General features: G+C 43.0%; 2 protein-coding genes across 5 annotated transcripts; one reads left to right on the forward strand and one right to left on the reverse strand.

Annotated features, from left to right (window-relative positions):
- Positions 1-7: 7 nt before the first annotated feature.
- LOC105188342 (E3 ubiquitin-protein ligase TRAIP) lies at positions 8-1,921 on the forward strand. The gene is made up of 6 exons (XM_011149776.3): positions 8-205; positions 406-780; positions 861-959; positions 1,033-1,143; positions 1,207-1,405; positions 1,549-1,921. The coding sequence occupies exons 1-6, from the start codon at positions 15-17 to the stop codon at positions 1,621-1,623; spliced, it is 1,050 nt and encodes a 349-aa protein (XP_011148078.2). The 5' UTR covers positions 8-14; the 3' UTR covers positions 1,624-1,921.
- A 562-nt stretch (positions 1,922-2,483) lies between these two features.
- Positions 2,484-21,964, reverse strand: LOC105188263 (dystrobrevin beta). 4 transcript variants are annotated; one of them, XM_025302237.1, is made up of 17 exons: positions 21,390-21,964; positions 17,230-17,394; positions 16,189-16,405; positions 14,149-14,231; positions 13,913-14,064; positions 13,714-13,822; positions 13,471-13,637; positions 13,181-13,308; positions 12,983-13,081; positions 12,804-12,885; positions 12,545-12,583; positions 11,646-11,764; positions 11,007-11,172; positions 10,435-10,769; positions 8,227-8,372; positions 5,453-5,512; positions 2,484-4,696 (listed from the first exon to the last, which is right to left on the reverse strand). In XM_025302237.1, exons 2-17 carry the CDS (start codon positions 17,387-17,389, stop codon positions 4,437-4,439), a joined length of 2,322 nt encoding a protein of 773 aa, XP_025158022.1. In that variant the 5' UTR covers positions 17,390-17,394; positions 21,390-21,964; the 3' UTR covers positions 2,484-4,436. The 4 variants fall into 4 exon arrangements, with proteins under 4 accessions (XP_025158022.1, XP_025158021.1, XP_025158023.1 ...); XM_025302236.1 differs by having other exon boundaries at positions 21,382-21,964; XM_025302238.1 differs by lacking the exon at positions 21,390-21,964 and adding an exon at positions 17,986-18,003.
- Positions 21,965-23,442: the final 1,478 nt, after the last annotated feature.

Consider the following 23,442-nt stretch of genomic DNA (forward strand, 5'->3'; position numbering starts at 1 on the left):
AGAAGTTATTGTTTATGACAGAAAAGTTAAACAAAATATATTATATTATCCCGCGAAATCATATTTCTACTTGTTTCTTTTTTGCGTGTAAGATGTATATCGTCTGCACTATATGTCGTGATAATTTTATACAATCTGATGATATTGCTGTCACTCGTTGTGGACATGTATTTCATGTTAACTGCTTGTCACGTTGGCTGACGAGGTACAAAGATTGGTTATTTTTTATATTTGTAAAAACATTGTCGAGGTTGATTTAATTTATTCTCATTGTTTCTTATTTGTAACTTGACAGAGTAAATTAGATAATTTGACTCAACTTTATTATATACTTTATCATAATTTACCTGCCGATACAACAGATAATTATATATTAAATAACTTTACTTTACATTTATATTCTAGGTCAAATAGTTGTCCAGAATGCCGTGAAAAAACATCACAAGAGAAGACACAAAGACTTTATGTTACATTCGCAAGTAATGAAGCCAGCAACACTGACAATCTGTCCACACAAGAAAGGATAGACAGTTTGAAATTTCAAGTTTTGCTCAATGAGAAAAACATAAAGTATTATACCTCAAAGAATGAAACCCTGGAAAAACAAAATGCAGGTCTCAGACAAGAAGTACGAAAAGTAGAAAGTGAGATCAGTAAAAAGAACTCAACTATTTATCTTTTAAAGGAACAGATGAAAGATCTCAAAGAAAAATACACAGAGTATGAAACTTTAAAACATAAGTTGTCACAGAAAGAGAAAGAAATAGAAAATTTGCAACAGTATGTTTGTTTACATTAATGATAAATCGATTTGATTATTTATAATTTGCTACTGAAACTAATTTCTATATTTTTTCTAGCATGAAAAAGTTGTTACATGGTTCTGTCATGGAGGCAGAAGAAATATTCACAAAATCTGATCGTGATACTTTAGTTACTTATATGAAGGCTATGAAAAGGTACTTTATATTCTTTATTTATTCTTTTATTTACTTCTAATCTTGATATTATGATTCACCTTGACCACACTAGGGACATGTTTAAAAATGCAAAACGATGGGAATTGTTACATAAACATATTAAAAGATGTCTGAACACACAAACGGAAGTTGTTGCTCTAGTAGAAGATCAATTTAAAAAACCGTATGTATTTATTTCTAATAGTAAGTTAAATTATAATGCTTTTAACATCTTATTTGTTTTTAGTGAAATGATATATGATAAACGTCTGGTAGACAATGTAACTGACTTAGTAGATCGAATTTATGAAATGGAAAAGCTGATATTGATCAGTTTAAAAAAATGTCAAAATTTTGACGTAAAAAGTCCAACATGTAATAGTCCAAAAAAATTGAATGAAACTTTCGTCACTGGTTTACAAACAGTAAGGACTGCTCCTAGCAAGGTAAATATTTTAGTTTTCAGTAATATTTTGTTTCTTTTGTTAAGTGTTACATAGCTGATATTCTGCATAATTTATTCCTCAATGTCTTGTATCGAACTAATACTAGGCAGAAAAATGACAGTATGAATAATTTATTTTTAAAGGTAGAAAATAAAGCAGTTACTAGTGCATGCCAGAACAGATATTCGATCTCTAAAAAAAGAGCAAAATTATTATGAGCAATGAACAATGGTGATATATAAAGTAGAGATGATCTGGTGAAAGAATATGATAGAAGATATATAAAGATAAGTATGCAACCAAAACACAAGTCGAAATGACATTTGAGCAACTTAACGTATCGAAAATGAAATTAATGGTTGAATTGTGGTCAATACTTACAATTAATTTGGAATCATTGGAACATTTTATTAGTTTTGTAATAACAAAATTTATCAAATACTTTTTCTACAAAATTGATTGTTGTGGTTGATTCAATCATACAAATTTAATCATTATTCTCATAATATGTGTATATATGTTATTTCAATAAATAAATTTAGAATAATACGAAAGAAAAGTAAAACCACGAAGTAATATAAAATGTATAATAGATTGATGACTGTTTTTTTTTATATTAGTTTTTGAGATAATGTATTAATTGTATTAATTTATCATATATAGAAATTATATCAAATATATCAAATTTTTTCTATGCATAAATAGTGATACAAAAAACTTCTTTCCTACATTAGTAACTTTATATATAAACTACATTATAAAAAAAATAATGTGTACGCAGGTAATCAATGCAAATATTATTTTTCTAATACATAGTATATATTTTGCAATTGCAAATATAGATGTCAATCTCGACATCTTAAAGATAGAAAAAGGTACGAGCGATCCTGGACATTGACTTCAGCTCAAGGTCGCTTATATAATTTTGAGTTCCAATGCGCTCGTATATTTTTTTATCGACTATTTATTATATATGTGCCAAAAACAGTACGGATATATAAGAGGGAAAGCGAAATAAGATAGAAAGCAATAATATATAGAATAGAGTAATCGCAAAAGATATTCAGTATAATCGATGTGTATCTATAAATTTTTATTCGTATAATATAGGCGCTACATTTTCGTACGTGAAGTGATAGACAAAAGAAATTCTGAAATTGTATACGTATCGTATGTACATAGGATATTTCGGACAGGGCATGCTAGAGATAAATCTTACAAAATGCGTCAGTTTTCTTATTAACCCTCGTCCGGCCGACACTGGATCACTTGAAACATTAGGTTTGTTTTCTATTGTTGAGCCTCGCATATTAGTTTGGTTTTTGCTCCAACAAGTTTCAACCGTGTCTCGACTTGTTTCTTCTTAAGTTACGAAAGCGTACGTTGGTTCAATAATAGAAAAGAAATCCTTTACCGCCCGGAAGCCTGTTGATAGTCTTTCTATTGACGGTGCTGATAAGTAAAGTGTTAAGATCAGGTACATGAGAGAAGGATACGTGTTTCACCTTGCTCTCTTTACGCTCCTCTGATCTTCCTTCTTACGCAGCATCGTTCTTTTTTTGAACGGGAGGAGGGGGGAGGGGAGTGAATAATTAGATGTAAAGCGGTCAAAATTCATCGAAGATTATTGTTCTACGCGCATTGAACATCTCGGTATGGCTTGCAGACAATCCGTCCAATCGATCCCACCGTTCGAGGGTTGATAACAGTAGTGATCTAAGAACTGGATCGTTAATCGGAATGCTCTCTATCCTAGGAACTGAAAGATAAGTACTTTGTACGTAAGACTAGCTTCGTTCGCCTGTACTCTCTTCGCGCTCCCACAATTAAAAATGCGGTCGAATGCAAAGACGTCGTTCGAAGCGAAATCTATGGCGTGCATCGACACACTCTCGTATCCGCACACGTATTATATATATTACCTCTTACCTAATGGTGTATCGCGTACTCCGAGCCGGTACGAATGTACAAAAACACACACACACTTTGGCTTCCTCAAACTAAGTTCACGCTAAATCACGCTCGTATAGTTTATATTAAAAAATTGGTTTAATCGCAGTCGCGTTCGCTGCTGTAGTTAACTAGTTCGAGTTTTGGTCAATGGTGTGTAACTTGAGTGTGTGCAAAATTTCCTCTCGCATGATCTCTATGATATAGATGTCTTGAATAGGATGAATATATTACGAGACGACGAAACCAAGATCTCGACTAATCGTCGCTTGCGTGTTCCGTTTTGCGTGGAGAGGAGAAGAGAGAGTGAGTGAGTGAGTGAGTGAGTGAGTGAGTGAGTGAGTGAGTGAGTGAGTGAGTGAATGAGTATATACGCGCACTCCCTTACAAATGAATGTCAAAGCGATGGAATTACACGTGTGTGATACGCAGTACCGTTGCGTATCGCGCCTAAGCAGCGCGCTATATGCGTACGATGCGTCTCTAATTCGCTCGACGATAATTACAAATATAACAGTCACGAGATAATAAATTAAGAAACGCGATGAAACGCAGTTGTGTCCTCCACCTCTCGATTGCGACTCCTTCGCTTACATACGAGTAAGTGTGCGACTCCGGCACCTTGTCGCTGAAACCTTACAAGTCTCATTACGTTGCAAATTGTAGACGAATGAAGTAGCAAAATCCCTCCGCGCCCCGTGTATCGCTCCTTCGCGATATACAAATACAATTCTAAGAGTGATAATCGCGGTACTTGCCTCGCCATTTCGAAGAGAGACGCCCGTCGTCTCCCTTTCTCGCTCGCGCTTCCGCTCCCAGATTCTCCCCGATCGCAAGTACCGCAAGTTTACGAATCCATAGCTTTCCGATATCGCACGACATTCAATTCTCTATCGAGTATTACATTGTATACTAATATCAAAGTATACGCAAAGTATGTGACCGCAGTGTGTATATGTGATACGACCGTGGTCCGGTCGCCGCGACCTTCCACCTCCCAGCGATTTCTTCAACAAACGCGTACCGTCGACAAAAACACCTAACGCTCAATATCATAATATCCTTCTCTTTCCAGATCGGCTTATCGATTGACCCATCTCTTCACCGCTTCCGCCCAATTGGAGTCATTCTCATCCTCCTTCTCTCCTTCGGCCTCCTCCCTCTCGCCACGCTCCTCTTGATCGCTCGACAGCGTGGTCGACGGCGTTTGCGGCATGTTGACGTTGCGGGCCCGCAACTCCGCCAGGAAGTCATTCTCCTGCTGGTAGCGCCGCTGCAGCTCCTCCCGCCAGGAGTTCCCGCCGCCGCTGCTGTCGTCCCCGTCCTCGCCGGCTTCAAAGTCTACAAGTAGACGCGAGCCGCGTCAAAATACGCTCGCAACGAACGCGCGGATCTTTCTCGTCACGGTCACGTCTCTTTCAGCACGAGCGATTACGAGAGATTAAGTATAGCGTGTTGTCATTCGCTGAATCGAATTCCGCTCCCGTGTGAGGGAAAAGCCTCGACTTCTCGAAGAAGAATTACGTGAAAGTTCGTGGCAAAGGGATATCGTATCCGACATTGCGCATACACCAACTTGCACAACTATATAGACCCAGAATTATCCAACATGCGCTCGCGTGACCTGCAGCTCGGTTTTCGGCGTGTCTCCTTTTATTCTCACGATGCAGAGCGTTGTTACTCGCGAGCGTGTGTTGGACAATTCCGCTGTAGACGAATAAGAGTAATCGTAGTGTAATCAGGATCACACGGTCACGTGAAATTCATAAGAGGACTCATCGTACGTCGTAGTGCGTGATGATGCTCATGACGATGAAAGGAAAAAATATACCGAAAGCATTTCTACGTGTGAACATGAGTACAGCTTGATCTTTGCGAGATTGATGACGAAACTGAAGGTGAACCGAGAGACTCTCGTCGATGATATCGACGCTCGAAATGTTTCGGGATTATTGTTTCGATTAGAAGAGCGACATTGCAAACGCCTAAGATGCGAACGAAAACAGAAGTAAAGTGGTAAAATTTTGGTGATGTAGAGAGAGAGAGAGAGAGAGAGAGAGAAAAGAGAGAGAGAAAGAGAGGGAGAGATATACTTACCTAGCGGTTTTCTGATGTTCATTCGTCCAGAGTTGTGAGAATGGTCCTCCTGGTCTGAGTCTGCAAGCCACCAGGACACATTCACAGGGGGTGCATCACACACATTCCACAACACGTCTAAAGTGTCATTTGTATATTGTATATGGTATATAGAAATACGTCTATTTTTGTCGTCCAGATTCAGTTACGAGAGCATACATGATGTAATCGTATACATGTGTCTTTTCTTGACATCGAGAAGGATATGCTTATTATATCAAGGCTCGGCAAGAATCACCGGGAGGCTGGTCGTAACGCTTTTGAGCCTCGATGTTATCGCACATAAGTATTATAATTGTAATATAATTATACGAACATAAATAACACAATTCCAAGGCGTGTCTGCTTTTATCTTTTCGCACTTTATGTCGTCAAGCGTTCTTTTTCTTTTTCCTCGTGAAATTCAGGCGTTAATTTCGATCAATAAACGAGATATCTTCTAGTTCTATCGTTCTATCGTCGAGGAATTCGCTCGGCGAGTGCGACGAAGAGTTCACTTTTTGAAAGGCCAATTCGACTCGCAAAGTTCTCTTTACTAGGAGATGCCGCTTGAATTATATCTGTTCTTTCCGCGGAACTGCAGGTCGCCTGCAGATTGTCGTTGCCGTTATTCATTGTCTTGCGTGTCGTGTAGTCTGTGCTATCACTAAACTAGTAACTAACTCTATTCTAGAAAGAATATAAACGAAACCGAGAGAGTATAGAAATGGCAACAGGCAAGTGTACGCAGAATGTTTTCCAATGGTTCGGACTAGCTCTGCCATTTTGGTTCCATCAAGTAGCGAGGAAAGATTTGCAGGTTTATGCTTCGCATCTGGGAACAGCGTTGTTCAATGACACATTTATTCGTATAAATTTTCCCATCCTTTCGGAGGATCCTTTTGAGAATCCAGTCGAGCTGTACCGAACAACTTTGGAAACAAACTGTATAGAGAGAAAATTGCACGCGACATTCCAGGACTGTTGCATCCTCTCGCAATCATTGGGTATTCGATTGGGTATTGAAGATTAACGAAAACTGCAGTTGCTGAATCACAAACCGACGATTTTTTTCAAATTAAATATAAACAAAATTAAATGTGTTCGTTAAAGGAGAAAATTGGCTGCATATCTCGTCGATAAACGCTAAACGATAAAGGGGAAGAAACGCAACAGCTCTAGGGTTCGCGTGCGAATTATGTATTTACATTTTTAGGAATGAGAGATTTTTGCATGTTTATCGTATATGATAATTAGACACATTTCGCACTCGTAAAAGTTCCGAGTAATGCAAAGTCTCGCAGAACTGCAAAACCGGGTCATCGAGAGTCACTTATTTTTTCGGCGGCATTTTACGACGGAATTATTAATTGAACGGATAATGAATCTGTGTCGATCATCATCATTGTCTTCCTGCAAAGACTTACGCGACTATTCGGAACACGAATGTACGTGAATAAGAAGGTGTGGCAGAGATGGTATCTATATCTTATGTGCATCTGAGTTCTCTTCTGTTCGAGGATATCCGACAGGATGTTCTCTCATTTATGGATCACTGATCGTTTATGAATATTGAGACTAGCAACAGACAAAGAAAGTAATATTTCCTCATGCTAAATGACTCCGACGATGTGAGAGAATATAAATGCGACGTGGCATGCCCGTTTACATCTAGCTCTAATGCGACGATTGAGACGATTGACTTGAACGATAGTTCTTAATGATATTTGAGAAGGGAGAAAAACCTGCGTCGTGTGTTATCTCTTCACACTTTTGAAAATCGAATTGAAAACAATGAAATATGCTGGCATACATACTGCGTGGAAGTTTCGCTTCCCGGTCTAATAGATTCGCTAACTACATCCGTCTCTCGTCCTTATCTTTTCTTTTCTTTTTTTATGTTCAGGACGATTATGTGTGGGAAAAAGTAGTTCCCGTAAAGTAGCGTAAAATATGCAAAATAATCAATACGTACATCTATAAGTATAATAAATATGATATAGTAATGAGAGTAGTAAAAGTAGAACAGGAGCAAAAATAGTAACGATAATAGTGATAATAAATAGTAATAACAGTAGTAAATATATATATATATATATATATATGTATATGATCTTGTTATATATAAAATGCTACGGACGATGATTCGGTGAATGCAAATCAGTTTATCTATTGCTCACCTCGCCTTCCGAGACAACCGAATTCGATATATTTACAGCTCCACTGAAGTCGTTCATATATTCATCGTATCACTAACATGCTACCAGCTAAAACACGGCGATGGATGCTAATAGATGCGTCGTAGCTAAGCTTGCAGTAATCAAATTGACCTGTACAACTCACAAGGAGGTACCCCTTCCCCCTGCCCCCCCCCCCGTAACTCTCTATTGCCTCTTAGAAAAATTACCTTCTTCTCAGTATCTGATAGAAATGCCTATATCATTGTGATATTAATATCATCTACTACATAACGAGGTTCAATACACTATTAGCGGAGAGCGATAGACCGTGTGGCATATTTTATATAGTCGTATGTTCCATTTAAAACTATAAACACCATAATTGGACACAGTTGCGCCAGGAGGAATTGTTATCAGTGACACAAAGCGGAATGGAGTCTGATTTGTTCTGACACAGCTGTAATCGTAGAAAGATATTCTCGTGCCGATATTCCTCCTGCTTGCGCATTTACGTCCAATTAATCAGTCGCGCCCGATACTAACAGTTTTATAGCGCATTATTTTTATTCGACATACCTGAATTTAATTCCCTCACGAGCGTCGACATGGCATTAGTAACGCTGTCGGCGGCTACCAGTAAGTCGTTTCTTAAGGATCGGCCCAAACTATTATTGGCACTGCTGGAGCCGCTCCCTGGTAAGCTGTTTGTCCTGAACGCAGACCTGACATCGAAAATCTCTATTTTCTTGGCGCGAAGCAATTTCCAAAAAGAAAATCTTAACAGAAATTTGCGGCATGCAACTTTTATTGCATAAGCGTTGTCTCATTCCATTTGTCGTAAAATTCTTACACATTCAATTCGCTACAATTACTCGCGCGATCAAACGTACAAGCGTCTACAAACTGTTTCTCTCTTCTTTTTTTTTTCTTTTTTTCAAATTAATGGCAAATTATCGATTGTAACAGAGTACACACATGCACGATCTCGGAGGGGAGGACTACGGTGTTTACTGGATTCTAATGATACTTTAAGTAACAGAAGTAACGTCAATATATGGCAAACGTTGTGTGAACGCATTGCAGGGTCTTCGTGTCCATTTCGTCTAAGTATTTGCCGCGCGTCTGGCTATATTGCATTACTTGCAGGACAATATATTTACATATCGCAACGTTCACGCGTGTGATAAATACAACATAACAATGTGGGTTAAAAGGTGGACGGTGTTTTATGCAAGCTTTGCAACGAAACGGGGGTACTGGGTGGGTAACTCGTACGCGTTAAACTTATATATCCAACGCATCTCAATACTCTCTCCTTACAGGATTAATTAGTCGGGTGTGTACTGTACATAAATGATACATTTAAAAGATGACTAAACATGACAACAAACTAAAAGAAGAGATATCTTCGTATATAAGAAACATATCGAGGACCTAATACAACTTAAAAGAAATGATTAAAACGGGGATAAGCGACATGACATGACATGGATATACAAATATCTCTACTATGTGTGTATGTTCTTCTTTCTCTCAAGTTGATATAGACCTGACGCGGGATTTCAAGTAACATTCTTATACGAGGTACTCACTGCCTTACACTTATTTCGCGCTAGTACCACATTGTTTTTGCTACTAGCTCAATAAGAAGTATCTCATCGCTTATACTTGCATGCAGAGGAAAGTTCTCTTTCTCGAGAGTTCATCAACTAATCGTGAAGTAGTAGTTGTACGGTATGTGCAACAGTATCTCTAGATATAGATTGCTACGGTAATGTCGACGGAGGGAGCCGATTTTTCAGTAGACACGTAATCGGGATAGACGTTTCGCATGCAAGCAATAAACGTGATATTCGATGACAATGAGCACTTCTGTTCGTCTCGAAAGTTGATTTCCTCTCAACATAGTACGTACAAGTACTTGTTCATTCGTTCGATAATAATCTGATGGGACTGAAACGCAACGTGGTGCGTATCTTGCGATATCTCAAGTAGGCACGGAGAAGAATGACACCTCATTTTACACTACCGTTAATGTGAACTGTATACAAGGTGTCTGAGGCGAAACACAACAACGCGCACATGAACGTGGAGACCAGGTCAAACTGTACGAGAAAGTATCCTGCCATTCTGCAAACAACCACGTAAAATTTCGAGTTACTGACTCAAGAGTGTTGACGAATGATCGCGCACGAGGTGATGCCTTGAGCCTCTACTCGCAGTTTACCAATCGATAGCAAGCGAAGGGCGAAATAGCGTTCTCCCTTATCCTCTCAGTTTGACACCTAATTTACAATCTCATTAAGCGCGTGATTATTCACCAATCCTCCTGAACGAATAACTTAACGTAGTTGCTTGCGAAACGGTAGGAGGACTTTTATGTTCAGTTTCACCCGATTTACATGTATCGAACGTCGTTGCATCTCGCATCAGACACCCTGTATAATCACTTAGCTGCCAACGGCTTAGCGATTGAAGTATATAGCTACTACTGTAGTTACAACCGCGTCTTCTCTTTTTCACGTATGTACACGAAATGTTTCGGAAATTCACGCGGGAATGTATCTAGATGGAAGGACACGCGATATCTGACTGCGTGCAGTCGACATCTCGTGAATCCCCACGTGAATCAGGCGTACAATCGTTTGTCTATCACACGTGTTGCATCCGTTCGACATTTACAATCGTCCGTCTCTTTGTGTCTGTTCTTTTGTTTTCATATTCTCGCGAGTTTGTTATCCTTTCTCTTCTGTAACGTATTTCGCTTTGTACATGCTTGCCTACCTTACATCGCCGCCAACGCACGACAAGCTATCAGGGATAGGGTTCTGTATCGTGCCGAGCATAGCGTTGCCTTGCGCGTTAGCCACTGTCGTTGTTGGAACGGGACTTTGATAGCTCTGCGAGATTTGCGGCTGATTTTGATGCTGCTGCGATTGCTGCTGCTGCTGCTGCTGCTGTTGCTGCTGCTGCTGTTGCTGCTGCGGTGTCGTGGACAGAGGGCCACCGGGAGTCGGCGGTGCCGATCTGCTGCTGGGAATAGCACCAGGCGGCAAAGGCGGCGACTTTGTACTCCGCGGTGAACTGTTCGGTGTTGATCGCGGCGACGCTTGGTGATTCTGTGGCGATAGGTGGAATCGTGTTAAATCCGTGTGATTACACAATTAATTATGTGCAATCGCAAAACAGCGCAATTTACTCGGCGCTGCAAGTCGCTCTCGCAAATGTCGGTGGAGGTTAAATAATTTAATTGAACCCTCCGTTTAATTTGATCTGTCGCGAGAGATAGCGAATTATATGCATTGTTTAATTAACTTTAATTACATCTAATCGGTATAATCATGTCATGTAAGTACCTTTAGCATTTTCATGAGACCCTCTAGCTGTACCATAAGCTGCCTCCTGGAATCCTGCAATGTCGCCAGATGCGTCTCTAACTCGTCTTTCCGTTGCCTCAGTGCTCGCAATTCAGACATTAACGCCGGATTCTCCAAACCCGCCGCTTCTATCTCTTGTTGCCTTCTGTAGCGGAAATGAGAATTTCTCTGAGATATTTTCAGACGTGTTGTAACATGAGGAAGTGAAATATTCCGTGGTCATATGTCAATACCGCGTAATATCCCATTTCACTAGTTCGTGTCTATCTTATTATAAGCGACGTGACGTGTGTGGTTGATGTAGTTAGTATATGAATCTAATGAGTATGTCAGTCCAAGAAAGATCGGCGACAGACTGTGAGATCAATGTCGGTGAAATCGTTTATCTTCTGAACGCGAGCAATCGTCGTTTAATCGTTGTTAGTAGTCGAGAGTTCGTAGTTGGTAAACAGTTGATATATGTATTGTTTCTCTTTGTTCCGTTGTGCGAGCTATGCAACCAAGGCAACACACAAAGCGAAACAAAACGTTCTGAACATGCGTGATCCTAGGATGGGTCAACAGGATGATATCGAGGTTTAGGCTTGATATAAAGGAATATAAACGACACAGGTATACCTTAACCTTGCTATCTCGCGCATTATTTCCTTGTTCTTTGCCTCTAACTGCGATATAAGCTCACGCTGCGCCCGCGACGCGTCCAACGATGCCAGGTTCGCGTCCGACGGTGCTCTGCCCTGCAAGCAGGAAAGTTAACAAACGTGTGAAACGAGCCACGCAGCGGAACTTCCAGTGATACTCTAGTCTAAACTACAGGGCTACTGCCGGTTTGCTCACTTTAGCCAATTTTGTCGACTGCCATCTCCGCTCCTCTTGTTTCATAGCATTTGGCCTGTTCACGAAGATGTAAGCGTTCGACTTCAGGAACGAATCAACTATGAATCTTGCGGAATTTTGACGCATGGTGCTCCACGAGCTCTATTCGTGCTGCCATGTCATTTTTGTTCTTCCAATGTAATCATTTATTCAACTATTTTATGCTACTATTAAAAAGAAATAAATTAAAGATAACTTTCATATGACCTTAGTCACTCAAGGTCAAGTAAATAGCATCCGTCAGACGTCCCATTTAAAACTGAGTAAACTTCATCTGAAATATTTGTTCAAATAACAAATAATTTGGAACGTCCGTCTCAAAACTGAATAGGTTTCAACTGAAATATTTTCTTAAATAGCAAATAATCTGAGAAATAATTGCATTGAAAGAACAAAATGGCACCTTACACACAAACTTACTATGTAGTAATAACATCTCGGCATCACCTGAGTAGTAAATAGTTCGTGAAGCACTATGCGTCCCATACAATTCATTTGTTAATTTGTTCCTGAGCTCGAGCGTCTTATATCTTCTTGAACAGCCCAGATGCTATGAAACAAGAAGAATGAGGATAGAGTCGACAAAATCAGCCGAATTGGGCAAGCCGACCGCAGCCCTGCTTTAAACGATGCGTACTTACTGCTTGATCTGCCTGGGACATTCTGGATGCGGTACGAGGCTGTTAACGAGGCAGTTATGAAATTAATATTAGTGGCGCACACAGCGCGAGACGCGAAACGCAGAGCGGTTTTAATTAGCTCTCGCGGCCTTTGCGAATTTAATGGAGTAGGCTCAATAGTAATGAACGCGCTTGAAATGTCAAAGCGAATTATAACGTGGCGTAACTGCGTAAATATAGTGAGTGTATAAAATGAGTAAGTAAATGTCAAGGGACTTACCATGGTCCTTGCTTCTTGTGCCAACCTTTGTGCATATCGTGCTATTAATTTATGTTCATCGTCCAGTCTTGAACTGTCCATACTGGACGATATACAAAAGAAATAAGTAAAGCATGGCGTCTACGCGCAAATCGAAAGGCAAACGAATTGTGCCGTAACGTATGTACGTTCGGACTCACCTTCTCAGGGTCGAACGGCTGTCCACTGATCCTGAATCAAAGGGAGCCATAAAACCTGGATCTGGAAAACCGTTGTGAGATGGTAAAGGTGACGGTGGGCTGGAACGTAGTGAATTTATTTGGATTGTAAAATTACGCTGTGATAGACGGCGAGATAAGCGAGAGACGCGGAGTTACGCGCACGATAAAGATACTAACACTATGTGCGACAGATCTAACGTCTTCTCGGGTTGTTCCGGAAACCGCGGCAGGCTGTTCTTCCCCTTTTCCGGCACGCATCTGAAGCTCTTCCGCAGCGAATGGCCAATCTGCTTGCTAGGTGACTTCTGCCAACGAAAATTTCATCGTCGCTCGTTAAAAAATTGATAACACACGCTATAGATACATAAATTCATGGATCCATGCAGATTCTCTCGATTAATCGTGCAAACAACGACGTTTCAAGATTTCGTGAGACACGGCTGTCTGTGTGTGAATAAAATACGTACAAAACTACTGTACTCTCTCGTCTCGTGATCGTTGTTATGTGTGCCCGAGACTTTACCGCGCCAAAAGCAATCTTGACAGAGCTGATAAGAGTGACACTTCTGACACCTGTAGCGGAATCCGGTGAAATTCTCCTTGTGACACGCGTCGCACATTATAGGATGAGCCACTGAAATATCGAGATTACGTGAAATCTCCTCTGCCGATCGACTCCAGTCGACCTCACTTTGATCTCGTGAGATTACCTGTCTCCACAGCTGCCATTCTGTGATACAACGGCAGCCAGATCAAGCAGTGCGGTCCGGGATCCGACATGAGGGTGTCCAGAAAATCGTTCACGGTGACTTTGGAGTTCTGTCGAGATACAAACCACACGAGAGATCCGTTCCATTAGTATATTAACAAATTAGATCAAGCGTGCGCACACACGTAGCGTACACATACCGGGGGAAAGATGGAATTAGCGAGACCGTCGGAGTAGCCGAACGACGGAGATTCATAGACGGCCGCTGTCAGAGCTAGGACTTCCTTCAGATAATCGGCGAACCTCCAGTGTATCATGTGTCCGTTGCTGTCGGATATTTGCGAGTATATATCTGTTCATTGATGAAGTAAAGATTTCATTAGTGAACCTGTGCTCAACCATCTAGTCGTGCGAAGGCCACGCGCTCGCGACTTACATCGAAATTTGTCCATGAGCTTTCCAGCGCATAACGTTGCCAGAGCTACCTTCACCGAGAATACGGATATTTTATTGTTCTCCCTGAAAAAATCGTTCGGTCAGTTAAAAAAAAAGAAAGACGCCAATAATCGAGCGAACAAGAATCGCAGTTATTCTGCTCCACTTCCGGTATACCCAATATTTCATTCGTGGATTTTATTAGCTACCAAATGTAAGAGAATTTCGATAGCTTCGGTAAACAAAAAGAAATATGAATAGCAGATCTCGATATATTTTTAATTAATCCCAGAAAAAATTTAATAAACCTCAATTATGCTTCTCTTTTCTCTTACATGCGTGGTATTTATTGTTAAAACAATGACTGGATTGGAGACTCTCTTTACATAAAGAAAAATATTATTCTGTTTTTAAAAAAGTGACTCGGTTTATTTTCCTCCATTTGAATGATGGTCATCTTTGAAAAAATATTTTCTCGGTCTCATAGTCTTAAAATATACTCATCGCAAATTTTTGAAAAGCTTATATATCCAAAGGAAAGGAATTCATTCTCTTCGATATCATAAATCTTGTACAAAGCAAACCGAATATCTTCTTTCTTTTTTTTTAATTTAATAGTCTTGGTTGGAATATTAATTTTGCTAGAATTCAAAACGAATTTTGAGTAAATCTGATGCTTATGATGAACTTATGGTGGACAAACTTATGAAGTACTCGAGACAAGTAACGCTTATATCAAAATGCAGTACACCCAAAAAAAGTATTCTATTTGTAAAGTGATTTTTCCCATAATTTTATATTTTAAGCAAAGCTTTTTACAGAAAAAGGATTCTTCTTCCGATAAAGCGATTAAAGTGAATCATTCATCTAAAATTTATTGGATATTATTTTAACTCTTCTTCTTATTTCAAAAGGATTTTCCCTTATACCAATTAATTTTCTTCTCATATGAAGAGAAATATACTGATTTCAATGTCGACTTCTTTTGTTCAGTCATGCTCTACCTTCAGACATGAACGAAAAGATGAAAAATATGCTCATAGAGATCAGAATATTTGGAATGCTTTTTAAAAAAGGTATATTTGTTGTAATATGTAACAAAAATAATTTACCTATATTTGGTCAAATGCAGTTTATAATCTATTGCAAGAAGTTGAATAATATATTCTTTCTTTTAACTATGTTTCATACAATTGGTTATAATGAACATCTTTGTAGCTATAAAGTCCATAATAAAACTGATTGGAAATTTATGATAATCTTCATTCGTGCCTACTTATTATAGAACTGGAACCAAAAGTATAACTATATATATATATATTGTTGTGACTTTATGAGCCCGGTTTGTTTACGTTTCTTATGAAACTTCCTCGTAAATATTTGCTTTAACTAAATTTCAGTCTATTGTCTACCGCAATGCCGAAACATATGGTATAAGCCTTCAGTTACGCAAAGCCGTGATTAATCTTTCTCAACAAGGAAAGGTTTCTCGCGAAATTGCTAATTGCTTATTAATTGATAAAAGTACTGTAAATAGGATTTATTGCTAAATATAAGTTGACGTACTCTCTAACTGATAAACCACGAAACGGTAGACTTTGCAAAACTACAAAGCGCGTCGATAAAATAATTAAAAGATAGCAGATAGCAGATGTTAGAAAAACTATCATAGATATTTCTCGAGAACTACGAGAAGAAAATCTTGCTGATGTTAGTCGAAATACAATATCTCGACGTCTAAAGGAAGTAGACCTTTTAAGACGTTCTGGTGTAAAATAAATAATAATCCTCTTAAAAAAAGATTAAATAATCTGTGTATAAGAGGAAATTTATATTAAAATCAATAAGATTTGCATTATATATATATATATATATATCACATATAATCCCTCTAACTTTAAGAAGAATGTGTTTATAATATTTTCCTCTTAATCTTAGAGAATTCCGCTTGTTCTGAAATTACTTTCTTTTGAGTGTACGAACTTGTGTCCGTGCGTGACTATATGTTTGACAGCGATTTAGTAAAGAAGCGTATCTCTACCCGCTGGTATAAGCAGCTAGCAGCCAGTTCATCAGCAAGGCCGTGGTTGCGTCGACCTTAGCTTGCTGGGACACCGGCACCCTCTTGTTCAGCGCATGAAACAGGGAAGACAGTAGTGTTTCGAGCCTGGACACCCCTAACGTACTCGACGGCTCCAGTGTGTTCAGACCGTTCTCCCGAAACGCCTCGATCACGTTCCATATGTCGACGTTGTGCACTGCGTACAATCCATGCGTACGTCGCAGCGTTATAACACGCACGTGGCTGCATTAACATACCGGCGAGATCAATCGGGACGGGCGCGAGAGAACGGCTCGTCCTCCTACCCCGCCCGATAACGCGGCCGCAAAGCTCGCCATGCCGCTAATTAGCGGTGAACTAGCAGTTACACGGAGCGCACGGAGCACGCGAGAGAGGAGAGCAGCGAGTTCCGACGGGTGTTAATATTCTGAAAGGCCCACCCGCGAGCGACGAGGATCTCCGTGCAGTTAACGATAACGCGTTTAATCCTGGATTACTGCCGCGGGTGGGGGAAATACCGCGTTACTTGTAATGAAGTAAGAACCTCAGTTGCGGAAACGCGGAAACGCGAATTCGTAAGAAGAAGCGGAATAGAAGATACAACAACAATGAACTCGGCGAGTTCTCCCTCCTTCGCGTATCCCTCCTGCCCTGCATGAGAAGCTTTTGATCGGCGCCGGTCGACGCGCGAATTCACCGGGAGATCCGCCGAGAGACCGAGAGTTAAGCCCGTGTCATACTACAGATTGAAGATCAAGGATTGCGGATTGAAGATTGAAAGATTGACCAATCGGAATAAAGCAAGTCCAAACCGAAGTTCGTTGATTTGTCGAAATCTAATCTTCAATCCGCAACCCTTGATCTTCAGTTCGTAGTGTGACACGGGCTTTATATGGGAATCAAAGTCGAGGCCTCGGCACACACACACGCACACGCACACGCACACACACACACACACACACACACACACACACGCACACACACACACCTCGACGAACGTGTCGCAGGCTGTATACTTACGATGCACCTTCTTCTGGATGAATCTCAACTTGCAGGCGGTGCGATACGAGGCGAAGCGAATGGTGTCGAAGTTCTGTTGCCGCATCTCCTGCAGGAGCTGCAGACGGCTCGTCTCCCCGCTGCTCCCGTTGCCCGATCCGCCCGCACCTTCCTCCGCCATTTTCACTGCACACAGAATGAAAACTGTTAATCGCGCTGCTGCTGCTGTTGCTGCTTCCTCCGCTTGGTGCCCCACGTTGATTTCCCGCGCGCATTCCTTCGCGATCGCGCCCCGCGGCGCAAATATCGCCGCTTCCGTGCGTAATCTCGCGTCGCGAGAGATCTCCTTCTCCTTTTTCCCTCTTCCCAGCAAAATGGCAAATTTATGCGTCGCGCTAAAGACACCGGCGGGCAGACACGCTGAAGAGCGAAGGCCACCGCGCGATGATTAATCGCAGGCTCGCCGGGGAGCAGCGAATTGACTGCGCACGCGATTCTTAATGAGCGCGAGCGGAGCGCGATTTCGCATCGCGCGTTGCCCCGCGAACACATCAAGCGGAGCATTCAAACGGAGCGGGAATCAAGCGGGAATGGCATTACGCCGCCTCTAGCGCGCGCAATAACGAGAATCCCCGCGAGGGGGAGCGAGAACGCTGTCGGTCAGAATTAAATCTTTCAGCGGCGAGCGCGCACCGTGCGGAATATCAGAGTGGAATCCGCGATTTGGACTTGATTTGTCGCCGGCCCCGGCCCGGTTTCAGCAGACCAGACGCTCACCAGGTGCGTCCGTGTTTGTAATTTCGCGCACCCTGGATCGTGCAGCGCGACCGACGCGGTCCGACTTCGCGGCTCGTACGAGAGACGCGTCATGTCGCGACGTTATTGCGAGAACCGGAGCCGTTTGTTGCCGAGGGCTGTTAACGATGGGCCCCCGGGAAGAGCGAGAGAAGGAGGGCAAAGAGAGATGGAGAGAGGGAGAGAGAGAGAGCTAATTAACGACGATTAGAGAGCACGCGCGATGTACTTTGTATCTCGTACGCCTCGACGTGACCCGGTGCGGTGCTGCCTACGAAATGGACATCGATACCGTAGCTTCCATCCTGCAACGTGGGCTCTCCTCCTCGTTACCTTATTTTCCTCCGCGGAGACGTAGGCGAAGACAACACTTCCGGGAAAAAGAATTAACCCGAAGGGTCGTTCAACCGTGACGCGGTATAACCCGCTTTACGTAAACGATCGACCCAGTTACTAAACGTCAATATCCGACGATGTAATTCATTTAAAACCGGCCAATATTTCGTCACACACCCACACACACACACACACATACACTCAAGTTCATCCTTTCAAGCAAGTTACTCGCAGTCCCTCACCGAGACAATCGCTGCGTCGCGTTGCAATCGACGTTCTAATTACGCGATTGTTCGCGGCGGCTATTTGCGATACAATGATCGTAATTGAATCAACCCACTTGCAAAGTAACTTACGAGCATTCGCGGAGCGGGAATTTTACCACGAGCGAAATGAATTTCGCAGCAAGCGGAACCTGCGTTTCTCGAGATCGCGCCGAGGTCTCTGTGCGGAAGGAGCGTGTCGAGAACTGAAAATTGAATTCGAAGAGTCGACGGGAATCTCGTAAGCAGGAGCGCGATTGAGGGATTGCAGGCAAGAATGAAAAGGATCACAAAGACGAACAAAACGATACTCTGTCTTCTATCTATGAAGAGTTCATGTATTAATAGCCATCGCGTATTAATAGTGCGCTGCCGGTGAAGCGCAGTTTTCAACCATCAATACTTCAAGTGACTCGAGACGCTTAGGAAGTCCAGGAAGCCCAGGCGGAACAGAGAATCATGATGACACCAAAATGGCGAGAAAATTACCGAATCATGGCGAAAGAATAAGTTTTTCTCATCATTTTCGTCAGTCATTTCGATCACTCGTCATGATTTTCCGCTCTGTCTGGGCCGAGGCAGAGCAGAAAATCATGATGACATGAGAATGACGTCGAAGTGATGAGGAAAACTAATTCTTTCATCATAATTCGGTCATTATGCTCGTCATTTTGATGTTATCTTGTTGTCATCACGATTTTTGTTCTGCCTGGAGGAGGGGAGGGGGGGGGGAAGGCGGATTGGCGATCCAGTTAGCGCACACTGCCATCTGCCTCGATCAAGATCTTTAATCGATCAGGAGGATCACTGCTGTGCGCGAATGCGAAGTAACGCTGACCTCGGGATGAACAGGAGGAGTTAATTGGATGAACGAAGTAGCGCTGCGTCAGACACGCTAAACGTCGAACACGGACGCGGAGCATAGCGTCGTCGGCTATCGCACCGCGTCTAGACGCCCTTAATAATTGATCGGCACTTGAGCGGAAGTAGCTGATCAGGAAGCAATGAGGGAATATCGGCCGATGGCTTCGACGGAATGAGGGAAGTAAACGCGAATGCCTAAGTTTGAATCAATACGATAAGTGGGCCAGGTGGGGGGGAACGTAAGATCGGTCAAAGAAACGGGGGAACGCTCGGGAAGGGAACGCGCCGGGTAGTCGGGCGCGCTCGAAGGAACGCGCGAAATGGAGCGGCTAAAAGGCGCGGCCAACTTCGGCGCCCGTTGACAACGGCAGATCTTTATCCGATTGACAACAACGTCGTTTCGGAGGGAGCGCGGAGAGACGGTAACGGTAAACGAAGTTAGGCACGACGTGGACGACGACGACGACGTCGTCGTCGTCGTCGTGTGTCGTACACGTGCTGCACTTCCGTCTTACTCTTACGTAACTCTCTCTCTCGTCCGCCAGCGTGGATTTTTTTCCCCTCGCTCGGCGGGTTCAATCGAGCGTCTCTCGCTCTCGCAAGTTCAAATTCACGCGTGCGCCATTTTTGCGTGGCGATCTGCATTCCTGTTGTTGAGAAAACTTCGCGAGGCGGCAACGCACTCGCGCGCGCGCGCGCGCGCCGCGTATTTCGCAGAATGAAAAATGCAACATGATGCGGATAAAAAAAAGAGGGAAAAAAAACGGACGTGTGACAAACGTAGCGTTGAATTCACCTGCGTGGTGTCGAGCGACCGGCACGCGCGGCGTAATTTTGTAATCACGCGCTTGCGCAACTTCGGCAGAAGTACTCTTTGAAATTTCCTTTTTTTTTTTTAACAATACAGCCGATCTTCCCGCCGATTAATCGCACCGCGCGGTACAGTCCCGCGAGAGATGTTCCTCCGCGCGGAAATTCCGTCGCGGAATATCACTTTTACCGCGTTGTGTGCACGTCAGTACTTGACAGGCAGACGGATGCGTAAGCGTGTCATCGTGACAGACGTAACACGTTTCATCGTAACACGTTTCACTCTCGTTTCTGCTTAGCGTCGCGCTCGACACCGAACTAACCAGAATCGGAAGCTCACGTGCTCGGTGCCGGTAGAGCTTCGCGCACTGGCGAATTGATTTTGAAGTCTTGGACGCCTCATCAGTAAATAACGAGCGCATCGACCTCGCGCGATAGCTGCCGTTTCGTTCGATCTGACGGTAAAACCGCGAGGGGAGTAACGAATCGACTCGCATTCTCAGACAGAACTGCCGTCGGAAGAGCGGTGCTTCGCTCGAGCGCTAAATTCCTCGCGTTATCGAATCGCATTATCAGACGCGCGATATCAAGCGAACACATTTAAAACACATTACCAACACGGTGTGAGACGAAGACGCCGAATAATAATCTGTCGATTAGCGCGATAGGTACTACTAATTATTTCCGGCAATATATAGCCGATAACGCATAATCGGAAAAACATTGTCTCCTTCGTCGCATCAGGAAGCACCGATATGTCAGTCATAAATCAAATTATCGATACTCCAGTGAGTATCGAAACACCTCCGGTAGGGTCGACAACTTCGCAGTGCTGTTCTTATTGGTCGCGTTACGTGCGCTGCGCTTTCTCACACGAGGCAAGATAAATGTTTGATCAGGATGCATCGGGAAGAGTCGGAAGAGAGATCGGAAACGAAAAGGAGGAACGGTCGCGAGGGAACGGGCGACGGAAGGTTGCGGCTGAAATTCCGAAAAGAAAGAACGGGCCTCGCGATCATCCGCGATAGCCTTGGCTTGAGAGGGTGCGCAGGCACCTAACCTGTTCTACCGGTCGGCGTAGCAATTCATCCATCCACCTACCTACCTGCTTACCTGGGGCGCTCTGTGCGCGCGTGTCGCCAGCGAGCCTGCGAGAAAAAAGGGTACCGACGGGGGCGTGGAGTCGGCGTTCCGTGCCTCCTCGGAAACTTCCCACGTAATCCCTTATCACTCCCACCTCGTCATGAGATTCACCACGCGAGGAGAGACAAGCCGATAGTAGTCCTCCGTTTAATCGCTCTCTCGCTCTCTCGCTCCCTCTCTCGCGTCACACTCGTCGGCTCCGGCGCGGGACTGTTCGCGGCGCGGCACGGCGCAGCGGTTCCGTCGGGTACACTTGCTCGCTCGCTCTCTCTCGCTCGCTCGCTCTCTCTCTCTCTCTCTCTCTCTCTCTCTCTCTCTCTTTCGCCCGGAATCGGCACACGTCCGGGACACACGCGCGAAATCGAGCCGCTCGAGCCAGCGCGAACGAGCCCGACGAGTAGCACTGGACGACGGTCGAGAGGCGTGGATTTTCGCCGGGACGGCGTCACCTCGATAAACAACCTCGCCGCTCGGATGCCGATGTGACGCACGTCGCGAATTCCGCGGCCATCACTGGCCCGTGTCTGATACGCTCGACGACGCCGCTGGCGCCGTCGCCGCCGTGAACGGGAGAACGGAGAATCGGACCGCGGGATGCGCGCGACAATTCGTATTTCAAGCTGGGAGACGCGTGCGCTACTCTGTGCGCGCTGCTTTAAGGGTGATTCACACGATACTGCTTTTACTCGCTTTGAGCGAGCTTCTTGAGTCGCCAGCGAATTCGCTGGTGAAAATTTCTCCTAGACTTCACGATTTTTATTCGTTAGCGTCGAAAATTTGGAAGACGCAGCGTCTATTAGTCGCTATGGCAAAGTTGAACATGTCCAACTTTTACCGCTCGCGTCAAGCGACATTAAACTGTCTTTTTTAATAACTGTATAAGCGGATGCAGCTTTTTCGAAAGTTCTTCAAATGTCTCGCACGTTAATCGCAATACTTTGCGGTATGCGGTTGGATCCTCCAATGCCAGTTCTTTGAAAAGATTATTTGATGCTCCATGAGTTAATAATATTCTACCTATCCACTCACGTACCCACATTCTCTCTTTTTTTTTTATTTTGTTACTGAGCCACGAATTTCTGCTTGAAGAACTCGTGCACAAAGCACGACAGCAGCTTGAACTATATCATTCCTTGACACCATGATCCTTTTAACTGACCGTTACCGCAAAATTCTCCTTGAAACGCTAGCGACTAAACGCTGTTTATCAGCATCGTGTAAATGCTCCAACGCTAACGACTGTCAGCCAGAAATTCGCTCTAGGAAAGCGAGAAGCTGGCGACAAAAGAAGCCAGTGTCAAGCGTCAAAAGTGTAAATCATCGTGTAAATCACCCTTCGACTCACCCACGACGTGGCACGAGCACGGCCTGAGTTCTTCAAGTCTTTATCTTAGGATCCTTAGTCTTTAGGATAGCCTGTTTGTTCCTCGACAGAGTTTGGCCCCGCGCTTGGGCGCGTGCTGGATAAATGTTATGAGTATCTAGCTCGGTAAATATTGTAAATTCCAGACGCAAATATTGTAAACACATCTGGACTAGTAAGTTATGTCCGTTCCCGATTGTGTGTGCAAAAGGTGGCGATGCGACGAGGTCATTCACGGGGCTATGAAGTTTCGATATCTTATCGTGCTGCAGCCTGCGATATCGTATTGGTATACCATAAAAATAATAATTAACGGAACATGTGAGTATTGTGTATATCTCTGTTATTTTTATCAAGTAGATCTGAAAAATGAAATTGCGTAACGTTGAGATTATTTTAACGAATGTATTTTTATGTAACAAGAAGTTTCTTGGATTTTTCTTTTTTCTAAAAAGAAACTCGGATTCTCAATCGTATTTAGATATTTAGATAGAACTCGACTACGTAAGAATCTAAGAACAACAAACCTTTTGCGTTTAATCTAAGATTTGCGTTTAATCTAAGATAACCTACGTAACCTAATCTAAGATAACCTCGTAACATAACGATAAAATATCAATGAGCAAGTATCGAAAGTAATTTTATTATTTAATAAAAATA

Source organism: Harpegnathos saltator, unplaced genomic scaffold (assembly GCF_003227715.2).
Source record: "Harpegnathos saltator strain DR-91 unplaced genomic scaffold, Hsal_v8.6 scaffold473, whole genome shotgun sequence".
Lineage (NCBI taxonomy): Eukaryota > Metazoa > Arthropoda > Insecta > Hymenoptera > Formicidae > Harpegnathos > Harpegnathos saltator.

What these genes read in the sequence shown, in the direction of transcription:
- LOC105188342 (XM_011149776.3), top strand. Translation starts at nt 15, where the DNA reads ATGACAGAAAAGTTAAACAAAATATATTATATTATCCCGCGAAATCAT. An exon ending in TTGTCACGTTGGCTGACGAG is followed by an intron (nt 206 to 405) that starts GTACAAAGATTG and finishes TTTATATTCTAG; the next exon opens with GTCAAATAGTTGTCCAGAAT. An exon ending in GAAATAGAAAATTTGCAACA is followed by an intron (nt 781 to 860) that starts GTATGTTTGTTT and finishes TATTTTTTCTAG; the next exon opens with CATGAAAAAGTTGTTACATG.
- LOC105188263 (XM_025302237.1), bottom strand. Translation starts at nt 17,389, where the DNA reads ATGGCGGAGGAAGGTGCGGGCGGATCGGGCAACGGGAGCAGCGGGGAG. An exon ending in GTCTCATGAAAATGCTAAAG is followed by an intron (nt 10,770 to 11,006) that starts GTACTTACATGA and finishes CTATCGCCACAG; the next exon opens with AATCACCAAGCGTCGCCGCG. An exon ending in GAACATCAGAAAACCGCTAG is followed by an intron (nt 4,697 to 5,452) that starts GTAAGTATATCT and finishes GTCTACTTGTAG; the next exon opens with ACTTTGAAGCCGGCGAGGAC.